General features: G+C 50.7%; 9 protein-coding genes across 9 annotated transcripts; 4 read left to right on the top strand and 5 right to left on the bottom strand.

Annotated features, from left to right (window-relative positions):
• Positions 1–2,043: 2,043 nt before the first annotated feature.
• Positions 2,044–3,145, top strand: M437DRAFT_36359 (uncharacterized protein; the record flags this gene model as incomplete). Its single annotated transcript, XM_041019429.1, has 2 exons — positions 2,044–2,322; positions 2,375–3,145. 2 exons carry the CDS (start codon positions 2,044–2,046, stop codon positions 3,143–3,145), a joined length of 1,050 nt encoding a protein of 349 aa, XP_040884623.1.
• A 1,182-nt stretch (positions 3,146–4,327) lies between these two features.
• M437DRAFT_37645 (NAD(P)-binding protein) lies at positions 4,328–5,231 on the top strand (the record flags this gene model as incomplete). The annotated part of the gene is made up of 2 exons (XM_041019675.1): positions 4,328–4,954; positions 5,043–5,231. The coding sequence occupies 2 exons, from the start codon at positions 4,328–4,330 to the stop codon at positions 5,229–5,231; spliced, it is 816 nt and encodes a 271-aa protein (XP_040884622.1).
• Positions 5,232–5,904: 673 nt separating this feature from the next.
• M437DRAFT_16176 (phospholipase D/nuclease) lies at positions 5,905–7,332 on the top strand (the record flags this gene model as incomplete). Its single annotated transcript, XM_041018849.1, has 1 exon — positions 5,905–7,332. A coding segment is annotated over one exon (1,428 nt), but the record flags the coding sequence as incomplete, so codon positions are not given.
• Positions 7,333–7,594: 262 nt separating this feature from the next.
• M437DRAFT_80241 (acyl-CoA-binding protein) lies at positions 7,595–8,019 on the bottom strand (the record flags this gene model as incomplete). The annotated part of the gene is made up of 3 exons (XM_041027318.1): positions 7,595–7,717; positions 7,794–7,871; positions 7,933–8,019. 3 exons carry the CDS (start codon positions 8,017–8,019, stop codon positions 7,595–7,597), a joined length of 288 nt encoding a protein of 95 aa, XP_040884620.1.
• A 275-nt stretch (positions 8,020–8,294) lies between these two features.
• On the bottom strand, positions 8,295–9,008 carry M437DRAFT_38469 (uncharacterized protein; the record flags this gene model as incomplete). The annotated part of the gene is made up of 2 exons (XM_041019840.1): positions 8,295–8,680; positions 8,804–9,008. 2 exons carry the CDS (start codon positions 9,006–9,008, stop codon positions 8,295–8,297), a joined length of 591 nt encoding a protein of 196 aa, XP_040884619.1.
• A 227-nt stretch (positions 9,009–9,235) lies between these two features.
• M437DRAFT_37171 (cytochrome P450 oxidoreductase) lies at positions 9,236–10,874 on the bottom strand (the record flags this gene model as incomplete). The annotated part of the gene is made up of 2 exons (XM_041019580.1): positions 9,236–10,108; positions 10,203–10,874. 2 exons carry the CDS (start codon positions 10,872–10,874, stop codon positions 9,236–9,238), a joined length of 1,545 nt encoding a protein of 514 aa, XP_040884618.1.
• Positions 10,875–12,793: 1,919 nt separating this feature from the next.
• Positions 12,794–14,420, top strand: M437DRAFT_38471 (MFS general substrate transporter; the record flags this gene model as incomplete). Its single annotated transcript, XM_041019841.1, has 2 exons — positions 12,794–13,060; positions 13,110–14,420. 2 exons carry the CDS (start codon positions 12,794–12,796, stop codon positions 14,418–14,420), a joined length of 1,578 nt encoding a protein of 525 aa, XP_040884617.1.
• A 1,800-nt stretch (positions 14,421–16,220) lies between these two features.
• M437DRAFT_38533 (uncharacterized protein) lies at positions 16,221–18,287 on the bottom strand (the record flags this gene model as incomplete). Its single annotated transcript, XM_041019854.1, has 1 exon — positions 16,221–18,287. The coding sequence occupies one exon, from the start codon at positions 18,285–18,287 to the stop codon at positions 16,221–16,223; it is 2,067 nt and encodes a 688-aa protein (XP_040884616.1).
• A 2,382-nt stretch (positions 18,288–20,669) lies between these two features.
• M437DRAFT_38233 (uncharacterized protein) lies at positions 20,670–22,195 on the bottom strand (the record flags this gene model as incomplete). The annotated part of the gene is made up of 5 exons (XM_041019796.1): positions 20,670–21,168; positions 21,220–21,373; positions 21,431–21,689; positions 21,745–21,981; positions 22,097–22,195. The coding sequence occupies 5 exons, from the start codon at positions 22,193–22,195 to the stop codon at positions 20,670–20,672; spliced, it is 1,248 nt and encodes a 415-aa protein (XP_040884615.1).
• Between the last annotated feature and the right edge of the window lie 1,092 nt (positions 22,196–23,287).

Below are 23,287 nucleotides of genomic sequence, written 5' to 3'. Positions count from 1 at the left end.
CAGCGTGTGCGCAAGTCATTTACCACGGCTTTACGGATACCATGCCGACAATTGCCGTCGGAATGACGAGGCTGATCTGCCCGCGGTGGAAGCTTTGTCTACAAGGACTCATCCCTGTCACAGCTGAATCGAGGTTGGTGACCGTTTTGTAGAGAGAGGCTGAGGTCGCTTTTGATAGATGGCAGGTTGGCAAGGGGCCGTGGAGTTCAAGAATGAGATTGGGTCTGCTTGCAATATGTCGGTTTCAAGATGCGCCGGCGCAACTTGCAAGCGTGCCGAGGTCGCGACTGTTAGGGAATTCGTCTCTAGCATGAGTCGCAATCTGCGCGACGGTTCTAGCGACATTTGGATGGACAATTAGTTAGAGACGGGAGAGAGCTCCCCTTTCTTTTCGTCCAGCAACGAGCGTTGCTTAAAGGGCAGAAGGTTAACCTTACACTGGCACAGCTCATCGAGGGGCCTTACATCTAGTGTCTTACCAACCATGATTTGCTTCTGATCGAAGCTTGTGCATGATAACAAGGCTCAAGAAATCTCTGTCAAGGTGTTCGAGAACTTACAAAAGGCTTTCTGATGGTATCTATCCTCGAGTCCAGGCGATGGGTTAACCAGGACCCCATCTTGAAGATCACGTGCGATGGTGTAGACTCGCGTTCGAAAAGTCGCAAAAGGAGGGACGCGTGCTTCGAGTTGAATTAGCGGAGGGTTGGGCCAAAAATATAGCCGATATAATCAAGCATATGACAAGATATGATGCATGATAATTAAATCGGAAATTCGATCGTTTGTGAGAAATTCGGGGAGGAAATGCCATCTTGTAGGTTTGCAGGACGACGTGAAGGAGGCCTTGTTTACATTGGACAGGGTTAGAGTTGACGCTAGCGGCTTGGCGAACCTGTTATGCAGCTCTTCTGTTTGTTGATGGAACCGTTTTGGATGTTTTGACATTCGGGCTTCCTAGCAATCTTATGTTAGGATCTTCCTCGACCATCGACTACCTTCTTACTTCGCCATGAGCCTGCGCTGAACTGCTGTCCTCTTTGTCCTCCAGCTGTCTCTTCATCCACACGCGTGCCAGCCCGTACGGCTATCCCGCAGACTTTGAAGATTCGCCGGCGACGCGCTTCTGACTTGTCTCTACACCGCACATTGCTCCCGACCTGTCTCGACTTGCCTATCATGGATGCAAAGGTAATCTTGATACTCGATTTCCTGCACTAATCCCGCACTATTCTATGCTTCTTTTTCAAGATGCGACCCTACGCTGCTTTGTTTGTTTTGCTGTAACGAATATGCCCTTGCATATCTTGAACACGTCCACCAACACGTGTACCCACATGCTACTTTCTTGCTCTAAAAACACTCTCTCCGAACCTGCATTCACAAGCATCCTTCAAACCCATCGCTAACCTCAAATAGCCCCAAAGACCTCAACGCCCTCTGCGCGTCCATGACGAGAACGCTCTTCCTTCGCATCCAGTCACAGCCAAGGGTACTCACCAGCGCAACAAGTCATCCACCACCCTACCTACCCTGATGCAGAACGGTGCTGTGCGTCCTGCTGCCAAGCGTGCTGTCTTTGCCGATGTGAGCAACACCATCAGGACAGCTCCACTGGCAGTCGATGCTGTGAAAGCACATGACAATGGCAAGGCAGCTGCCATTTACCTCGACCCTCTCGAGCTCTCAAAGCCTGCTCAGAAGCCTCTCGCTGTCAAGAACATCACTACTTCTATTGCACCTGCCGCTGCCCTCCCTACCATCAGCAAAGTGCAACCAAAGAAGAGCGCACCGGTTCTCAGAGATCTAGCTGCACCTACTCCCGACGAGAACGCAGAACCTGCACCTGACGCTACTCTTGACGAATCCAAAGTTCAACAACAAGTCACTGTCCTCGACAACACCCAGGAGAAGACTGCGGTTGCACCTGTCCAGCCGCCTCAAGTGCTGACCAGCCAGGAGGCAGTCATCGTGGATACCAACGCGCTGGAGCAGTTTGCGCCAGAAACTGAGGAAAAGGTCGTCGTATTGAGTCAGTCGTTGATGACCGTCAACGACGATGAGTATGACGAAGATTATGAAGAGGAACTCTATGAAGCAGGTCAAACGGTGACGCGGGGTGGTGTCACAGACAACACAACTGGAGGAGCCACAGTCGTGTTGTGCCCAAAGCATACTGCCAAGACATTGAGAGAGATTGAGGAGGCTAGACAAGTCGTCGAGAGCACACGTACTGCCGAGGACATTGAGGATGATCAATGGGACACATCCATGGTTGCCGAGTATGGTGATGAAATCTTCGAGTACATGCGTACTCTCGAGGTATGTCTTATTCCTGTTGATCGTCAGACTTCGAGTTACTCACACCGAGCAGGAACGCATGCGTCCGAATGCACACTACATGGATTACCAGAACGAATGTCAATGGTCGATGCGGTCCGTGCTTATGGACTGGATGATCCAGGTCCACACACGTTTCACCCTGCTGCCCGAGACTCTGTTCCTGGCTGTCAACTACATTGACCGTTTTCTTTCCTGCAAGGTCATCTCACTAGGCAAGCTGCAGCTCGTCGGTGCCACTGCCATCTTCCTTGCCGCGAAGTACGAGGAAGTCAACTGCCCCTCGGTCCAGGAGGTGGTTTACATGGTTGACGGAGGCTATACTCAGGATGAGATTCTCAAGGCTGAGCGTTACATGCTCAGCATGCTCTCCTTTGAGCTTGGCTGGCCTGGTCCCATGAGTTTCCTGCGCCGCATCAGCAAGGCCGACGATTACGACCTCGAGACCAGAACCTTGGCAAAATACTTCTTGGAGATCACCATCATGGACGAACGCTTTGTTGGCTGTACGCCGAGTTTCCTGGCTGCAGGTGCCCACTGCCTTGCCCGCCTGATGTTGCGCAAAGGTGAATGGACTCAGGCCCACGTCTACTACTCCAACTACACCTACGCACAGATCCGCCAGCTCTTGGCTGTCATGGTTGAGTGTTGCGAGACTCCCGATGTTCACCACAACGCCGTTTTCCATAAGTACCAGGACCGCCGCTTCAAGCGCGCATCTCTCTTCGTCCAGACTGAGATGAAGAAGGGTTTCAAGCTTCCCGTCTACCAGCGTGCCACCTCTATCGGTTACAAAGGCTGGTGATGAACGCACACAAGTCTTTATGACCGAACAAATTTTATCCTTTGGCGTTCCCGGGTTGATACTGGCTTTCGAAACGATACCCTCAAGGCCGTCTGATCTTAACAACACTGTTGTTGAATGGCCTTCTTTTTCTTCTTTGCTTCGAAGCTGACAAATTGATTTGATTTGGTATAGCGACAAGCATGCTTCCCTTAGCTCCAGTCATTTCTGGCAGGATTGTTTTGGGAGGCGATTTTTACCATGATGCCACGACGAAATGAGCACTTAATATTCACATGTAGAACACGCAAGCTTATCGGCAGCGTCTCTACCATTTTCTTTTTCGGTTTTAGCTTTCCTTTTCCCTTTTCTTGCTTCCTTGGCTGATTCTCTTCGTTGTTCATGCATACTGGGGAGATGTTTGGGATGGCAGCCATTGCTCGGAGTCCAGGAAAGCGCATTTGAAAGGACGAGTAGAAGCAAGGCCGCACCACCGTGGTGTTCATAATGGGAGAAGCATGAAGTAGGCAGATTGATAATGAGTGCATCAAGGCAACACTCAGAATGAAACATGTCTGCTATCATTTTGAATCTTTTGTCCGCCACGACATTGTGAATATCGAACCGTTGGGATGTAGAAGGGAAGTTCGCTCAAGTTCGCTCCGACCCTTGTACACTTCATGGCTGGGAGCCACAGACAGCCCCGCACCTGGCCCTGACGAGAAAAGTTGCCTCACCAATTCTACCCTGCGGCCCCTGCGAACCGAACGGACAAGATCGTCGCCTTGCATCAAGAATTCTCCGACGGCATCTATTTTGGCGCAACCGAAAGATCAATGCTCATCATCCATCGTCGGACTTCTTGCTAGGAAGACATGTCTCACGTCCGCTGTGCCTGAGGGCGTCCCCGTCCGCTCCGCTTCGGGGCTTCGAAACGCAGTGCTCGGTCTCTCAAACATCTCGGCTCCCCACCTTGACTTTCAACACTTCGGTCCTCGTTGTATCGGGACTCTGGATAGAACAGCTGTTTCGAGTATTCGTGGTGATAGAGCTCAACGTTGGTAAGTGATATTTAATGGCTGGTGAGTCCATGGTCTGCTGGTTTCTATATCTCCATCATCACATCTACTTTCAACACTCGCTGCATCACCGTTACACCAAATCTCAGTCCCATTCAATACACCACATCTCGAATCCAACACAATGTCTCAAGGCGTCGTCACTGTTCCTACTGCCTCTCTCCACGGGAAGGTCGCTCTCATCACCGGTGCTGGCCGTGGTATTGGTCGTGGTTGTGCCATTGAGCTTGGAAAGCGCGGTGCCAGCGTCGTTGTCAACTACCAGAGCAGCAAGGCCTCCGCTGATGAGGTCGTGAAAGAGATCGAGGCCACTGGTAGCGGTGCCAAGGCCATCGCCATCCAGGCCGATGTCAGCAAGGTCTCTGAGATTGAGCGTCTGTTCCAGGAGACCAAGAAGCACTTTGGCAAGATCGATATTGTCATGTCCAACAGCGGTACCGAGTCCTGGGACAAGACTGAGGAGATCACTGAGGAGAAGTACGACCACGTCTTCAACCTGAACGCTCGCGCCCAGTTCTTTGTTGGTCAAGCTGCCTGGAAGCACCTCGAGGACAACGGTCGTCTGATCCTCATGTCCTCTATCGCTGCTGGTCTTCTGGGTGTTCGTGACCACGTCCTTTACAACGCTTCCAAGATGGCTGTTATTGGTATGATCAAGGCCTTCGCTACCGACTTCGGTAAGCGTGGTATCACCGTCAACGGTGTTGCTCCCGGTGGTATCAAGTCAGACATGTTCACCTCCAACGCTTGGGTAAGTTTGACTCCCATTGTATACAGGCTTTCGACTCTTGCTATACCATCAACACTTTTCTGATAACTCGACGCTAATTATCTTATAGCACTACATCCCTGGTGGTACACCCGAGTGGCCCGCCGAGAAGATCGAGAAGCTCATGGCCGATCACTGCCCTCTCGGCCGCTGTGCCGTCCCCGAGGACGTCGCCCGTGTGGTTGCTTTCCTTTCCAGCGAAGACGGCAGCTGGGTTAACGGCCAGGTCATTACCATCTCTGGTGGTTCTTCCCAATAAATGTACCCGGTGTGCATTTGCATCAATCCGCATTTGATGTTTTTCAAAGCGATATGGTTTTATGAGGCGTTGATTCCCCTTTCCTTCTCCCTTCATTTTTCTTAATTCATAGCATGGATAGCACAGGATGGTACAGGCATCTAAACGAAGATAGACGACAAAAGTCATGGTAGATCATGCAGAATAATCGAGCTGAATACTTCTACCAATTTCTGGCATCACCTTTTTGCTTCCATTGGAAACTACACAGAATTGGCGCTAAATTACTGGAGGCTGAGTGTGAAGACTGTTGTGTCCGTTTCATGTGGAAGAACGAAAAAAAAGTCGCCGCCTGCCTGAGGCGCGAGTTGGGCTCGGCCAGGCAGGCACGAAGCTGACAGGGTCACCTACCTCAACGACCTCAAACCTAATTTGACTCAAACCATCACATTTACCAACCAACATACCAGTACCACCTTCAATGGCCGAATTTCCAGATAGTGACCGACCAAGAAAGAAGATGCGGTTGAGCGATTCGACAGCAAGCACTGAGTCACCGCCAAAAGATGAGTACAGCTGGAATTGGCCTGCCGACCTCGCTCAACCGCCCATAAAACCTATCAGCCCTCCTCCTCTCTCGCGCAAGAACAAAGGCAAAGAAAAGCAACAAGAAAAGTCTACAACCACACAATCTTCGCCGTTCCAATTGACCAGAATTCGCGACTTGCCGGCCTCAGCAAATGTTGACACAGTCACACTCTCGGACATTCTTGGAGATCCTATGATCAAAGAGCAATGGCAATTCAACTTCCTGTTGGACATTGATTTTATTATGAGCCACCTTGACGAAGATGTCCGTGATACGGTGAAGACCAAAATTATCCATGGCTTTCACAAGCCGAACAACCCTTCTCGACTCAATCTCGAAGCCACAGCAAAGAAGTATCCGAACGTTGAAACAATGCATATCTGGTTACCTGCCTATGGAACACATCACTCCAAGATGATGATCTTGATTCGACATGACGATACCGCACAGATCATCATCCATACGGCCAACATGATTACCCAAGATTGGACAAATCTCACCCAAGCAGTCTGGCGGTCACCACTTCTACCTTTATCCGGTACAGACGACGAGACTTTAGTAGCTCCCATAGGCTCTGGTGCTCGGTTCAAACGAGAGCTGCTCAGCTATCTGCAAGGTTACAAGAGCAAGTTCAGAGATCCTACCCGTCCTCTGATTGACCAGCTCAAACGATACGATTTTTCGTCTATCAAGGCTGCCCTCATTGCCAGTGTGCCGGGCAAGCAGCAAATCGGCTCTGATACCGCCGACAACAAACAAAGTCTTTGGGGTTGGCCTAGTCTAGAGCAAGTCCTGAAAGAAGTTCCGGCGACTACACCAGCAAGCAGGGCTCAGATCAATGTCCAGATATCATCGATCGGTACCTTGTACGAAAAATGGTTGAATGGCTTTTTCGATGTTCTAAGAACGACTACTACTGGGCAACGACCAAGGTCAGAACCAGCATCGGTTCGGGTCATCTTCCCTACTGCTGATGAGATCCGTCGCTCGTTAGACGGCTACCAATCTGGAAGCTCGATACATATGAAGCTGGACTCGGACGTACAGAAAAAGCAGCTGAGCTACATGAAGCCTCTGCTGTGCACTTGGGCAGGTGACACAAACGGAGAGCGAAACAGCGTGCAACAAGCAGGTCGCCGTCGTGCTGCGCCACATATCAAGACCTTTATCAGATTCTCTGACAGCGACTGCAACAAGATCGACTGGACTTTAGTGACATCAGCGAACCTGTCGAAACAGGCTTGGGGAGAAATGGCAAACAAGAATCGAGAAGTCAACATCTCGAGTTTCGAGATTGGTGTCCTCGTGTGTCCACAGTGGCTTGCTGACAAGGAAGAGAAAGCGTCTATGGTGCCTGTCTTCAAGAAAGACGACCCTGACGTGGACGCCACCTTGGTAGGGGTCGACAGAATGATTGGTGTGAGAATGCCATACGATCTGCCACTTGCACCTTATGCTACCAACGAGGTGCCATGGTGTGCAGAAAGGTCCCACAATGAACCCGACTGGAAGGGCGTTATGTGGCAAACGTACAATCCAACCATGTGACGATGGTATCTGGAGCTTCGCTATGGTTGATGAATAACGTCTGATGCATCGAAGATGGCTGAATGAGGCTCGAGGTGCCCGTAGCTCGGCTGGTTGAGGCTGGCTAGTATGCTGTATGGCTGCAAGGAAGAAACACGTAAGGATGGCGACCAAGCAAGGGGCAGTATTATGCAGAATATGGTATGGTATTGCTTCTCTTTATTTCATGACAGAAGGGGTATTTCGAAAGACGAAAAAAAGTCGTTATTTAACCAGAGTAACCGTGCTTCTTCTTGAGCGACTCGACGAGAGCGACGTACTTCTTCTGGGCCTCCTCGGGGGTGACACCCTCGTCGACGAGCTTCTGCCATGCGTTTCTCTTGGCCTTGCCCTGTCGTGGAAGAGACGTGTCAGTGACTTGTTCTTGTTGCTGGGTAGCTGTTGTGGGGAGAGGGTGTAGGCGTTACCTTGAGGTCGAACATGCCGGGCTTGTCAGAGGACTCGATAGGAGGGTCCTGAGTACCCTGCTTGAACAGTCCGTAGAGCTACACCAACCACAGTCAGTCTCGCGTGTCTCCTCTTTACTCGAAGCTGCTGCTCTCATACCTGGAGGAGCTCGTCATCCGAGGGCTTGGCCTGGAGCTTACGGCTGTCCTCGACGGCCTTCTTGAACTCGGCGGTTTGGGCGACCATTTTGACGGTTTGGTTTTGTATAGAAAGAGGTGGTTTGGAGAGAAGTGTGATTTGGTAGATGGAAGGAGGAAGAGAAGGTCTGAATGAGGGGTCCGCAATCTCGTGGTCTCATTTGGAAAGAGGCTTGGCATGAGTGGGGGAAGCTTCGAGACCCTGGCAAAACGTACTTGACATCATCGTGACTTTTTCGTGCTTCTTCCACCTTGTCGCATCAATTCATGTAGCGAAATGTTGGTATATCTGATATCTTATTTGGAGATGTGTATAGCTGGAATCTACAGCTTGTGGCCTGTCTTTTGGACTGCACGCTTGTAGCTCTCCGTGTTCTCGCAGTCGGCGATCCACTTCTCAATCCTCTCCCACTTCTTCCCCTTCGTCCCCAATTGCCTTGTCAGGATGAATTGAGCCGAGAAGTGCATCATGCAATCAGCCACTGTAACACTATCTCCAACCAGAAACTTTCCGTTGCTCTTGCTCAAATGTGCTTCCAGGAAGTCCATGTCTTTACACACGTTTACTGCCATGCCTTCCTCGATCTTCTCGGCTGCGGCTGGGTTGTCGGCGCCGAACCAGCGGGTGTAGAGGATGGCCAGCGCGTGCAGCGCATACGTGGCTTCCGATGCATGGAGCCAGCGAAGACACTGCACGCGTGTGGCTGAATCTGTAGGAAGCAGTCTATTCTCGGTATCGTACTTCTCGCACAAGTATCTGTTGTGTCTTGATCAGCAATCTCAAAACACCCGAGTAGACTTTGCACGACTCTCAACATACTCAGCAATAGCACCGCTTTCCGCTACTGTCAAGTCTCTATCTTTGAGCAAAGGAAACTTTCCCAATGCGTCGCCAGAGTTGTCCTTGAAGTGTTGAGGAGCTTTTCCATTTTCGCGTTCTGTGAATTCGACCTTGTAGTCGAGGCCGAGTTCTTCGAGTTGCCAGGCTGTGCGGATGCAACGAGAAGCTTGCAGAAAGTACAGAGTGATGTCTGGCATGATGTCTCTGTCGAATCGATTCTTGACTGTCACAAGAGTCAGGGAGTGTGGGGTTGATATATAATTGTATTTTCAAAGAGCAGGGAGAGCGGGGTTGCCATCAAGGTTTCAACGGTTGGTGGCCGAGGCCCTACGGAGACTTGACACCGAGCACTCAAGGTATTGACATTATTGACTGACAGATTTGAAAACAGGACTTGGGTATCATTACAGAATTGCTATCTGATCTATACAGGAACCTCGCGAGGCACATTTCTCAACTTGAAGTTTGTGTAGAACTCGCTCTGGCGGACGAACCATGCGTTTCTTGTCTTCCAGTCATCACAATCCATCTCGATCTCGAAAGTTCTCAGGAAGGTAGGTACCAGCTTGTAAATCTCCAACAGACTGATGTTCTTGCCAATGCATGTTCTGGCGCCAGCGCCGAATTGGAACATGGTGGCCTTCATCTCCTTGAGCTTCGTGGCATCGGCCTCGATCCATCTCTCAGGTCTGAATGTGTCGACATCTGCGCCAAAGATTTCGGGGCGGCGGTGCAGGACCCAGGAGTTGCAGCCAACGATGACGCCGCCGGGAATGTGCTCGCCGCAGATTTCAATGCCTTGCTTGGGAGTGATACGTTCAAGAATCAGACCAGCGGCAGGGTGCATGCGGAATGATTCTTGAATGACAGCGTCAAGGTAAGGCAACTTCTGACTCTCTGCCCAGGATACCTTGTTGTTCTCGCGTTGTTGAATTGCACCGGTTTCAGCTGCTTCATCAAGCTCTTGCATCAACTTTGCATAGACCTTGGGGTGTCTGACCAAGTGGTAGAAGACACTGCTCAAACTGATAGCGGTAGTCTCGCTGCCAGCAAATACCATACTGGTCGATGCTGCCAAAACCTGAGCATCGGTCATGAATTCAGGATGGTCGTGCTGAGCTTGGTTGAACTTTGTGAGAAGGTCGATACCGCGGCCAGGACGCTTCTCTACAACTCCAGTCTCGCGAACCTTTTGCATCTCGTCCTTGCGCTCACCTGAGCGGTCGAGTGCGAACTTGGTGACAGGGAAAACTTTCTTGTTAAGACCCCACTTCTCGAGTTGAAGCTTGAGGGGGTTCTTCTCAAGAAGAAGATCAAGGAAAGGCATTTGGCCGATCTAGAAAATATTGTCAGTGATGTTCAATCAAAGGTATAGGTCAAGAGCCACTTACAGGTGCGGCGTACGAGAGGAATTTGTTCAAGAAGGCGATGATGCCATCGACATCTTCGTCCTTCTCGATGTAACCCAGACGCTTGCTCCAAGTCAACTCGCCAATAACATCAAAGGCATAGAACTGCAACCAGCGAGTGAAATCGCATCTCTGTGCCTTTTCTCCGCAGTAAAGCTCCTTGGTACGCTCAATGTAAACATCGGTTGTGCTGTCGACCAGAGGCTCGTACTCGACCAGCGAGGACATGGCAAAAGCACCGTTGACGCATCTTCTGTACTTGGCGTGGTAGTCCTCCCAGGTGGTCGAGAACAGCGATTGCAGACGCTTGCCCTTTGAGACAGCTTGCTGAACGGGGTAGAAGTCCGACTTGGTCATTCCCTTGTTCAAGCCATAGATGGTCTTGATAGCCTTGGGGTCGGCAAACGACAAAACATTAGGGCCGAGTCTGACAATGTCTCCATACTTGTTGTGCAGTTCCCTGTGAGTATACTCTGACTTCTGGCCCCATACTTCGAAGAAGCGCCACCAGTTTGTGTATGCTGCTAGCGGAGCACCAGGGTATTTGTTTAGGCCTTTGTAGAATTTGTTGTTGAGAAGATATGCGGCTACTGATGCTGCGAGCACGATTGGCCAGTATGCCACCAGAAGCGGCAGTAGCTCGCCGATGATCATGATGTGTTAAACTTCAAGATGCTCGGCTGGCAGTAGTGATGGGTTGGTGTATCGTGTGAGTAGCCTCAGTTGAAGAGAATGTAGAGGGAGGGTGTGGAAGAGTGGTGCACAAGAGATACTCCTCTGATCTTCAAGTTGCAGCAGGGACCTTATATGTTCTACAGCTGTTTACACCAATACTCTGTTTGAATACCAGCGAGATGCAGCTTTCGGCAATGAGCCATGTTGCAACTGCCGTGGTGTCACAGGAGGCTACATGGACAAAGAACGACTCGAGACTTGGCTCCTGAACGGCAGTTGCAAAAGCTCTCGGTTACTCGGATTTGCTTTCTCCTTATCCTCGGGCTTGGAGGATCTTGACAGGGCGCGACACGCAAGATGCTGCAAGTCGCAACTACCGTGCCAGCGATCGTTGTTTTGGGCATTATTGGGGCCCCAGATTCTGTGACGAAACCTTCCCCACCATTTTGGCAACAAGTTCCCGCGGAAGTCTTCCGCTTCTTCGAACTTGACAAGCTCTCTGTACCTTCCAGACTTCTTCCTTTCGTCACCGAACAGATCGCCGCTTCCTCGTTGGTCCCGTGTCAATGCGATTTCGATTGTTAAACTTGAAAGAATGGTATGTCTGATTTCTCGCATCAGACCGGATAATTGCACTCGAGTTTCGGATGATAAGAGCATACATCATCGAGGCACGTGAGATTGTGACGTGCCTGCCAGCGTTGTTTCGGTAGAAGAAATCGGCATTTCGACTTTGGAGCATCTGCCGGTCCTTCGCACACTGCTGCTTTTTCCTTCCTTCACGGATTTTCGGCCTGGGTCGTCGATATCGGTACTGGATGACTTGAACGTCGGCAGCTGCTGATGAAACGGCAACTCTACCAGTGGGCCTGATGCGGACGTCCGACTTAGGGAGTGACCCGCAGAAGGAGTTGCAACTTGCACGGTTGCGCAGCTCCAAAGAAGAAATGAGCCGGAAGACGTCTGTTCTGGAGACCACCACAGCTGACCACCTGACTTCGAGTATGTGTCCGGGAGGGGAGGCGCCATCTTATACATTGGAATTCATCTCAATGGCAATCACCCAGGCCCAGGGGTAAAAACACACAGGTAGGTTGTCCATTCCCCAAGTTCTACAATCGGTCGAGACCCCTCGACTTGAACCTCACTGCAGTCTGCACGACAAATTCCCCATGAAAATTGCTCTCCAGAGTCCGTGTCTTATATTAATGGCACCTCTACACAAACCAGTGGGGTACGGGGGCCACCATGGGGTTCGTTACCACAACCCCCTAGTTGGGCGCGGCAGACAACCAATCTCGGAGCTCGGAGTTAAATCAAGGCAGACTAGCGTGTGTGACGGCGTAAAACATTTGCCCTAGATTCGCCTCTGGAACCAGCAAGAGCCGCGAACAAGGATAATATTCTTTTGCCCAGATCTGGCTCCAGCGCCCCCTACGCGCGAACGATACTTGAGCCGCGGTGGCACAATTGCTTGGGAGGCTTGATCGCGACAGACTTTGCTTGGAACGCCTCATCTTTCAGCACATTCGATTTCTGTTGAAACTGAATATCTCAAGATGCACAAGACGATGTTTTCCGATATGCGTTGTCAAAGAAACTCTTATCTGTCAAACATCCATCTAGCAATACCCCGGACAATCCGGTGAAGCATTGGAACCAGAAGACCCACTTGCCCTATCATATTTGGGCACTAAGTGGGTACATACTACTCGCTAGGACCACAGTGACACCCATTCGCAAGGACGCTTGTGGGGAAGCGGAGAGAATCGATTGCTCTCTCCACAAATTTTTCATATTGAGGCCAACCGTTTCGAGTTGCTGGCCAGGGGATAAAAGGGCTCATCCCAACACCTATACTTTCCTTCGATACCTACCTCTCTCATCAAAGTTGTGATATGGACAAAATGCAACATACCTCTGACTCCAAGGCTGAGTTTCGCGAGCCTTCGGAGACGGATACTAGTGTCGCTGCCCCTGGACGAGACTATCTCGAAAAGGTTGAGACAGGTGGTCTGGCACCATGGTCAACACATATTGCTGGCGATGCAGCCAACCTCTCCCCAGGACATCGCGAATACCTTCTGAAGAGACATGGCACATTGGAGCTGGATCCTATGCCCGGCTTTGGTGATGCTGATCCGCTGAATTGGGCGACCTGGAAGGTTAGTGACTCATTCTTTGCAATTTCACACAAGATCTGACACGTCGTAGAAAACGATCAACCTGTTGTTGGTCGCCTTCCATGCTATGATGGGCACATTCACGGCTGCAGCAATCATTCCCGCTTACTTCAACATCCACCTCGACTTGGGCTGTAGTATTCAGAGAGCCTCTTACCTCACATCCTTACAGATTGCAATCCTGGGAGGAGCTCCTCTCTTTTGGAAACCTCTTTCTGTAAGATACGGTCGTCGCCCGATCTGGTTGATTTCCACAATCTGCAGTCTAGTCTGCAACATCGGTTGTGCCTACAGTCATAGCTACGCCAGCATGGCCGCATGCAGAGCCTTAGTCGCATTCTTCATCAGTCCTGCTGGAGCTATTGGAAGTGGTGTCGTCGGTGAAACTTTCTTCAAGAGGGAGCGCGGAAAGTACATGGGTATCTGGACCTTGATGGTTACCCTTGGTGTCCCATTGGGAGGCTTCACCATGGGTTTCGTTGCCAACAACATCGGCTACCGTTGGATTTACTACATCCTCGCTATCATCAACGGTGTCCAATTCATCCTTTACATTTTCTTCGGTCCCGAGACAAGATACCTTCGCCAAGGTGTCGAGCACCGCGGATCTGATCTCAAGCAAGAATACTGGAGCTTCAGACGCATTGACCCTACACCACTCAGAGCCTGGGACTTCATTCAACCTTTGAGCATGGGTCGCCATGCCACGGTCCTGATTCCTGCTGCTGCATACGCCATGGTCTTCCTACTCACTTCAGTTCTCGTTACTGTCGAGATTCCTCAGCTGTTCCAGGAAAAGTACCATTTCAACGCTCAGCAGATTGGTTACCAATTTGCTAGTATCATCATCGGTTCTGTTATCGGCGAACAACTAGGAGGTGTCCTGTCCGATTTCTGGATGAGGCGCAAGACTCACAAGATGCCTGCCGGCCACCGTCCGATGCCTGAATACCGTCTCTGGCTCTCGTATTCCGGCTTCATTCTTGGCATTGTCGGCTACATTGTCTTCCTCATTCAAACCCAAGACACCGAAAAATGGAACGTCACACCCCTCGTTGGTGCCGCCATCGCTGCCGTCGGTAACCAGATTGTCACCACTGTCCTCATCACCTACGCTGTCGACTGTCATCCAGAAGAAGCTGCCAGTGTCGGTGTCTTCATCACCTTTGTTCGCCAGATCTGGGGCTTCATCGGCCCCTTCTGGTTCCCCCAGATGTTTGAAAACATTGGACTCAAGGCAAGTGCAGGTGTTGGTACTGCTTTGATGGTTGGTGTGGGTATCATCCCTGTAGCCTACGTGCAGTGGAGGGGCCGCTCCAGAAAGACCATTGACGACGAGTAAAGTTCGTTCTTTGGTTGACCTCTTTTTGTTTTTCAACATGAATTCTTTGTGTAATAGATACGAACTGTGATGACTTGTATATATGATACCAAGCCCGACTTCAACAAGGGCCCGTTCTTCTTCCAACTCGTGTCCATCATCTCTGTCTTTGCACCGTGCACTGTATAGCACAAAGTCTTGTTGTCGTTCGGGTTAGTGTGTGTTTGTATGTCGACCAAAGTTATAAGAAAATTGTGTACCACCTCTCGCCCTCTCGCCTGCAGATGTCTACCGTTTATGTTTGGCTTTTCCAGGAGCATTTGTTGCATAACAATCATGCACAAAGTATCACAAAAACATGAGCTAGATGCCAAGCCCCACACAAAGCCTGCAAACCCTTAAGCCTCGAGAGTGAAGCCTCAAAAATGATTTCTCCGGCTCACCACAACCGAAAATGATAGGGCTAACGCCGGAAGATGTCCTCGACGAGCAAAAGAAGATGATGGTCAGTACGGGGGTCGAACCCGCGACCTTGGCGTGCCGTATATCATGGGTGGATATTAGCACCACGCTCTAACCAACTGAGCTAACCGACCTGTTCATGTCTAACCTCGCATGGTAGTATTCTATATCATGCGCTTGCCATGGGTCGTCAAGACGTCTGGCAGGAAGATCAAGTAGTCCAGGGCAGGATGAGGTCGGTCGTGTTCACAAAAAGAGACATGCCAGTGTTATTCGGTCAGCCGGCAATCTTCGTGGGCCAGAATTGAAAAGTCTCGGTAAAATCGTGCTTGCTCGAGGAAAGCGGTGTTGATTACATTGTGAACTGGCTGGTGTTTATGGCGTCGCGGATGAAAGACGTCAACGTCGGGTATACGGCTCCACAAGAGTTCAAACTCGGTATATCGATAGAGAAGGAGTCTTAGAAGTCAGACTCGTGATTATAACCAATAATTATCATGCTGTTGGTGGCGATATCGCTTGGCAACTTGAAGGACAGGGTACTACCACTAGCGACTTTGACTTGGGGTCGTGGGTACCAGCGTTTGAGGTGTTTTGGAGAACCTGCGACGCAACAAGCGACATATTCCAGATAAACTGACCAAAGCAGCGAGGAAAGGCGCATCAGAAGGCCCGCTCCAGGGGTGTGGATTGACAAGACGTGAGCAGGAAGAATGGGTTTCCAGCGTTGTTGTTAGCTTTGATCCATGAATATTGCGCAGGAGCGAAACTAAAGTGATCATGGCCACAAGCTAGATCAGCAACATGGGAAAGTGCAACGCAGAAGATCGTCAACGAGGTTTCGATTTTGCGGTTAGGAAGTCACGACCGATGGAGAATTCTTGACCGATGGCAGACAGAAGAAGTTTGGGAAAATGGGCAGGAACGATGTAGTCCAGTACTTGCTTCTGGTGCCTGAGTCCCTTCCTGTTGCCTTGCTTATCTCAACCGCATTGATGCAATGCACTGTCCGGACCTGAAAGTTGGATTTGTATTGGATATTGACAAACAGCCCAGTCGAGGTCACCGTGCACTTGTCACACAGCTAAAAGAACGGTGGATCTCAATTGAGGACAGTACGAAAGAAAGATCTTGATTGCATGCAGTAATGCGTCGTCAAAAGACATCATCCACACAAGTGACATAGTATATAAGTAAGAAGACTAAAAATTATACGCCAAGATTTCCCGTCTGATCGACAGACCCCAAATATTTTAGATCGTGATCTCATGAAAGAAAAACATAAAAGAGGCTGAAGCGAAGATCATATGGACAAATGAGAAGATTCAAGCAGATTGCAAGGTGAAGGGGGATGGTGATTTACTGGCCACCCAAGCGTCCCCAGGCAGTAATGACATCCATGTCTACACTGTCCATGGTCTTGACGCTGTTGCGGTATCTGTCTGCCTCGCTGCTGGTTTCGCTATCACTGCCAGCAACATTGAAGTTGGTTGTACCGTGGGTACTGAACTCAGGGGTCATGGCTGAACTGCAGGTACCAGTGAGGGAGGGAGAGTATGTGCGTGCAGGAAGCGGCAGGAGGTCGAGAGAAGACAGCTCAAGATCTGGAGCGAGACGGTAGGGATCGGCTGTGTTCTCAAACGGGACAAGCTTGTTTTGACTCGAGCTTGGAGACTTGGTTGGCTTTTGGAAGCAGAGAGCCTGCAGCTGCTCGGAAGGCGCCTCCAACTCGGCCAGCATGTCCGAGTGAGGAGTAGACATGTCTGATGATCTGTTGGTGCGTCTCTCGTCTCTCTCATCGAGCGTGAAATAGTTCATGTCCTGTGTTTCGTGAACGACCCTGTTGCTTGGAGGTGCAGGAAAGGCAGTGCCTTCAGGAGCGTCAAGCATGAGACCTATACTCATAGCACTGCCCCTTGAGAAAGTCGATGAGGCGGTGCTGCGAATGGCTGAGTTTTTGCGATCGTACTGAGAGGGTTGGCTGGATGAATCTTGTCTTCGAGCGGGATGGCTAGACTGGGCCTGCATCTCAGCTCTCTTGCGACGCATCATCTCGAGCAGAGCCATCTCCTCCTGGGTCACAGTCATGACATGAGACTGTCCATTGCTAGAGGCACTGGTGGCACTTTGCATGCCGGTAGATGTAATGCTTGTTGCTCTGGTGCGCCCAGGAGACGAGAAATGATATGATTTTTGCTTGCGCAGAGGAGCAGGGACAGGGTTGACATCATTGTACTGTTGGTATTGGGCAGGAAGAGGAGGTAGAGGAGTTCGGTAAGCCATTTCCAGGTTGTCGGCATGGATGATAGGAATAGAGCCAGACGTCATTGTTGTTTGCATGCTGAAGGTTGACTGTCTCGTAGCAGCAGTCTTGTTCCAGCTTACTGAGTCAGATGCGGGTCCGCTTGCCGTAGTCGAGTGGTCTGCCCATCTGGGTGGTGATGGAGGCTCTGAGTGCTCGTCCTCTTCGTCTGATGAGAGATTCAGCATGCTGCGTTCTTGGAGATTCTGATGCTGCGACTTTGCGTGGGTAGAGCTCTGGTAGTGGAAGTAATCCGATGATGCTCCTTCACACGTGGGTGTAACACGCGAGGTAGGTGCAACTCTAGATCTTCCTGGACCAAGTGCTGGGTTGAAAGCAGACTGATGAATGGTTTCGGCAGGAGTAACAACTTCGGGCAAGTCGTCATCGGATGAGTCCAGACCTTCGAACCAATGCTTGATCCCCCTTGGCGGCCTGCGCACGTTGATCTTTGCATTTTCGGTAGCGTTTCGGTCAAAAACAGTGGCCTGTATACGCTGACTCGAGGTTCCTGAAGATGCAGGTCGGACAGACGAGATATCGCTACCTTGACGAGAGCGAGTAGCGACAGGCACCGGTGGTGGGGGCGGTAGAGGCAATGACGGCAGCGCAGGTACGTGAGCAGTTGGAGGCCTCGATGATCTTTCCTTTTCCTTGTCCTTGTTCTTGGATTTGTGTCTTGAGAAAAGTCTAGAAAAATCGACCCTGTGGCTGCGCTGAAGTTGTTGCGGCATGGGTGGAGGTCTGGCGGCATCGGTCATGATAGCATTCTTGCGCGACGATGAATACAGATCCGGTTGACTGGCAGCAGCGTGCAAGGTTGGTCGGGGTCTGGCGGGCTGTGTGAGGAAAGGGTCGGTGTGAGCGTTGGGCAGGCGATTGAACTTCGCCTTGTCTAGGTCGGGCATGTTCTGGTATGGCTCCATGTGCAACTTTGGCCATATCTGGAGAGTCCCCGAGGCACCCATGGTTGGATCGTCTCCTCCTTCGGTGGCTAGTGTATATCCTATGCTTTCTTGGAAGCGTTTTTCGACGTCTGGGTCCGTGTCGAGTCGGTCGCGGCTACGTTTGGGTTCGGCAGAATACAGAGGCCTGGGATGGCGCGCAGGCGCGGCGGACGACATGTTGGTTATGTAGACGAAGAAAAGAGCGACAAAGTCCCCCCTGTAGCCTCCTTATCGATGGACCGGCCAACGGCTTGGACGAGGAGCAGCGTACAGAGTTGCGATACGCAACGGGCGGACGGCTGCGAACTCTCGTCGACGCGATTGAGCGTCTTGACAGGCTGGACGCCAAGTTGAAGCCTCGTCCCCTGTGGCCCTGTGGGTGCAAAAACACTGCGATCTTGCCGAATCGACGTCAAAACCGGTACGCTATCCGCCAAATGTGGATGGGTCAGGGGCGCTTTTGCTGCTGTGACGGTTGCGCGTACTCGCTGTCAACGACAAAAGGATCATGAGTGCTGCAGACCACCTGCAGCCTGCAACTGCGAACAACGAGACTGTGCACCGTCAGATGAGCCCGAAAATCAGGAAATCAATCTCCCTCGCGCTTCGACAATGTCGCCATGCCGGCAGCTTGGTTAGTGGCCGCCGAGTCCACTTTGTTCCGGCCATGGTGGCTTTCGATCCGTCGGCGTCGCTCGCCAACTCTCGACTGAGTCCCACCACCACTCAGCATCAGGGGCGCCTGGGGCGGCGGTCCTTTAGCGCGAGCCGCCGAAGGATTCGATTCTCGTCGACAAACTTTCCGCTTGAAACGTGGGGGTCCACTGTTGCTGGACGTCGTCCATCGCATCGCGACGCACGCCCTGCAACCCCTAGTTCTTTTCCTCATGCGCAACATAACCTTGTCTGTCCCGTCGTGAACCATGACAAAACCTCGAGAAATCCAGCTCCACTCATCTTTTGATTCGCTGCAAATCAATATGGGTCTCCCCAGTGCACAGCCCATGATCCTCTCTCACGCAATTGACTGTCTCACATAATTAAATGATCAAATATGGAGATCCTCGCACGCCCCTTCCTTTGCTGTCTAGCTGAGCAAATGCTCAATGAATTTACAGCGCCAGTCTCGTTCCCCGAGATCGACTGCTTTTCACTGCTCGAACTGGGCCTGACTCCCATTTAACCGAAATTGTGAATTTCTGCACATGCTATCTCAAGCCACATAGCTATACCTTGGTCTCTCTACCTTCGTTTGTCAATCCTCCGAGCCACTCGAACGTAAATAATGCTGCCGACATGAGTTGTAATCTCTGTGCTGCTCATCACTCAAGCAAAGCCCCGAGGCTGGACCCCATATCCCACATGAGTCGTAGCCGTGCTTACGAGTTGCCCTTGAATCGCTTCGATTTAATTTCTGGATGCTCTCTGGATGGAAGACTCTGTCCGTTGATCCAGTAGCCGAATATGGCTTCCGTCACCTTTGGTGTGCGAGTTGTTACTCTGGGCGACTGGCGAAGCGGCGTTGCTTGCTCGCTCGTTTCGACTGCCTCTGGCTGACTGGTCCTCGATCTTTTCTTTGTAGTGGTGGTTGCGCTTCGGGTCGTGTCCTTGCTCGCGTTCGCAGTCACGTCTCCCTTGTGCTCTGGCGACACGCCGGGCGTTACAATGCTCGGAACTTCTTTGAGGATTGTATATCTGGCTCTCAGTGTCTGTGCTACATTCACATCCGAGTCGTCTGACACTGCAGCATCGGAAAACTACACAGTCAGCACCACCGTCATGTCAACAAGGCTGTGCACGCTTACGTGATGTCCCACAACTTGGTATGGATCAAAGAGCTTCGCAAGAGAATCGACATACTCTGGTGTGCTGACCGACTTTGGGAATGTAATCTTGCCTTGCGAGTTTCGAGTGGAACGTCCGCTCTGCTCCTCAACAAACTTCTGTGAAACCAAAGACGTGACCAGTGCTGCGACCTTGTCAAATTGCATATCTGTCGAAGAGATCCTTGTTAGCACTCTACAAGGGTGGGGCCATTCATACATACCGAGCTTCCTACTCAATTCAACTGTGTTATCAATATCTCCGGAGAGGAGCAGATCCATGACTCTCCGCTGCAAGGCTAGCTCACACAGCTTTGCAAGAGTGGCTCTGTCGATCTTACGACCGAACAAACAAAGGTGGCAGATGTGTTGAGGAGGTTGGCGGACATCACCCAGATAGCCTTGACAGATAGAATGCTGCTGCACACCACATATGCTGCATCGTGCCTATGGCAGAAGTTAGCACAACTCCGCGAAAGCAATCATAAGCATACCATGTCGTCCGTCGAGTCATGAAGCTGGCATCGGCAGCTAGTGATAGACTCATTCGTATTCAGCCCAGTCTGAAGTTCACTATTTCGGATCCATAGACGGTATGCTGTTTCGCTAGTAAGGAAGTTATATGTTCTCACGTGCTCAGCCAACTCCGGACTTGGGCTGTTTTCATCGTTCAATACCTGGCTCGCACTTGTCCGGACTTGAGTTACAAAGTCGTCTTCACGGTTCGAGCTGGGCTTCAACTGAACAGCTTGTAAGTTTTGTGACAAGTCCTGGACGATGAAGGACTTACCATGTTTTCCAGTGAATTTCTGCGTCTTATATCGTCTTCAATCTGCGATGCACTGGAGTAATCATGTTGTTGTAATTGCTCTGAGGTGGCAGGTCTTGCAGTTCGACTCTGCAATACGTTCGGTCTGAGAAGCCCAGCCGCATTAAGAACGTGGTTGTTTGTGGCTTCTGTGAGAGCGTGGGAATCTGCAGGAGATACTCTGTCTTTGTCGGGCTGACCAAGATGCCGAGGAGTTTCTGGTATAGCTGAATCGGCAGAGGTCCTTCTACGTGAAGTTGGAGAGGTGGTCCTTGTTTGAATAGGAGAATCGCCCCCAGCGAGGGCGGCGGGACTGCTGTCAAGCTGTGATTCTCTGTTCGCACCAGACTTGCGAGATTGGAGATCCTGGGAAATCCGTCTTGTGCTCGAATGCTCATGTTTGAGGGCCGAGACGCGGAGGGCGAGACTTACGATGTCAGACAACGATAGATATTGTTTCTCGAGATAATAAACTTACTCGTGATGAAGACCACTGATGATGCCTAGATCTGCCTTATATGGTTGCCAGCCGGCAAATCCCTCAACGGACTGCTGAGATTGAGTTTTTACGTAGCCTTTCGGCTCCCATCCGTTGTCTTTGTACAAGATACTGGGTTGAATATAGCGGTCGTCTTGAAAGTTGGATCAGCCAAGCAAGTGGATAGTGATGAGGTCAATATGCATCTCACCAGGTAATTGTGGGAGTGTTTTGCATTGCTCTTCCACTCTGAGCAATAAATCGCTGACACAAAGACTCGGATCGAACGTTTCTTCGTTACCGAGGTTGGCTTCGAGTCCTTGAACTTCACGTCCACCCTCTGGAGATTGCTTGTAGATGATACGGAATGACCACAGTTCGAGAGAGTCTGCGTTGACATCAGGATCACCCATGAAAGGGATTCGCAGGGCATGCAATGTGCCTCGGTGCAATGCTTCAAACGCTGTGTTCTTATGAGGCAGTCGTGTCAGTATTGAAGAGAATATCTCAGGTTGTGTGACGTACAAGAGCATCGAGGAACTGGTCTGCACGGATGCTTCGACCTCTCTTGAGCAATGGAATCTTCGGAATTTTAGGCTCTGATGATCTTGCCGAAGTGCTGGACGGTGAAGGTGGCTGCTCTCGACGGGGGTGTTTGCCATTCATGAGGTTCTCAAAGGTGTAGAATTCATCATCTTCGGCGAGTTCGACTACATCAAATGCCAAAGCGGGAAAGATACTTCTGCACGGCTTGTCAGTACACTTGGATTGAACTACCATAGAGGACGATTCACACCTCATGCAACAAAGCAAACTAGCCTGAGTCCATGTTAGCCAGATGGAAAGAGTTTACAAGAGGAATAGCAGCTACACTGACCGAGGTGTATAGCATGACTTGAACTGTCTCAGTACTCTGCTTTTGAGTCAACTTGGGTTTGGTGGCCACTATCTGGCGCTGAGCCGTGACTTGAGCCATGTCCGCGATGAGATCCTGGCGATGCAAGGCACAGAGGCGACAGAGGGATGGATACTTTGCTAGTTGAAGTTGCAGAGACTTTCCAGAGCGGGGTCATGCGATCAAACGAAGGTAGATAGAAACAGAAGGCACCTTGGTCATCGAGGAAGGTGCCGTCCATCGACGGAGTCAGCCATTCTTTTCCGAATTCGCCAGCACAAGCCCTGTAATTAACGTCTCACATACTATAACAGGTTCTACTTTACACTCGAGGTATGCCCAGATGAATAATTTTGATCAGGTCTGAGCATTGTTCTCATACAGCCTGGCTTCAGAGATGTAGAAAGGTGGTCTGTACCTGGTGATCTACTTGATTAATTGGGGTGCTTACAGCGATAGATGTTACACATGGACTTCGGAAGACAAATATCATCTTCTCAATGAGCTCAGCACATTTATGGCTTAGACGTACATGTCAAGTGCAACACCTTGGTCGCCGCGAGTCTGGGAATGCGAGTTGGCGGAGATTCTTCGGTGCGGTGCAGAGCAGGTCCGTGCCATTCAGCGGACTTCACTTCTCGATGATTGCAGTTCTTCACTTTCACTTGCTACCTTGCTGCACGCACGAAAATACGCCATTCACCACCACGATGTCTGCTCGAGACAGAGCCTATACAACGGGCTCTCCATGACGATCAGAAACCCACGTTGAGTGGTGGGAACCCGATGGTCGTCTACCTGTGCCTATATGCCATCGATACGAAAAGCCACGATACCCAGACCGTCATTTCTGTAAGACGCTGGTCACTGTAGAATCATATCCATGTGAGGTTGGTATTGGCCTGTAACATGGCGTCCAGTAGTCCTCGACTATTTGTAGGTGTTGTATCATGCTCTGATAGCCGTCTTGCTGGCTCAAGCATATCTGCTCTTTGTTGTTTTCCTTTCCGCTTGTCAAGTGAGAGAAAGAGAGAAGGTGTTGTTTTATCATCTTTACTTAGTCCTGGCTCGTTCTAAGTCTCTGGCGCGTTCACTTCGCGACCAGTTTTAACAGCGCGTCTTGTCAATACGTAAAGCTCGTGCCTCCTACTCGCTTCGCGTAATCCGCACAAC

Source organism: Aureobasidium melanogenum (assembly GCF_000721775.1).
Source record: "Aureobasidium melanogenum CBS 110374 unplaced genomic scaffold scaffold_1, whole genome shotgun sequence".
Lineage (NCBI taxonomy): Eukaryota > Fungi > Ascomycota > Dothideomycetes > Dothideales > Saccotheciaceae > Aureobasidium > Aureobasidium melanogenum.
This window is presented reverse-complemented; position numbering and strand designations above follow the sequence as displayed.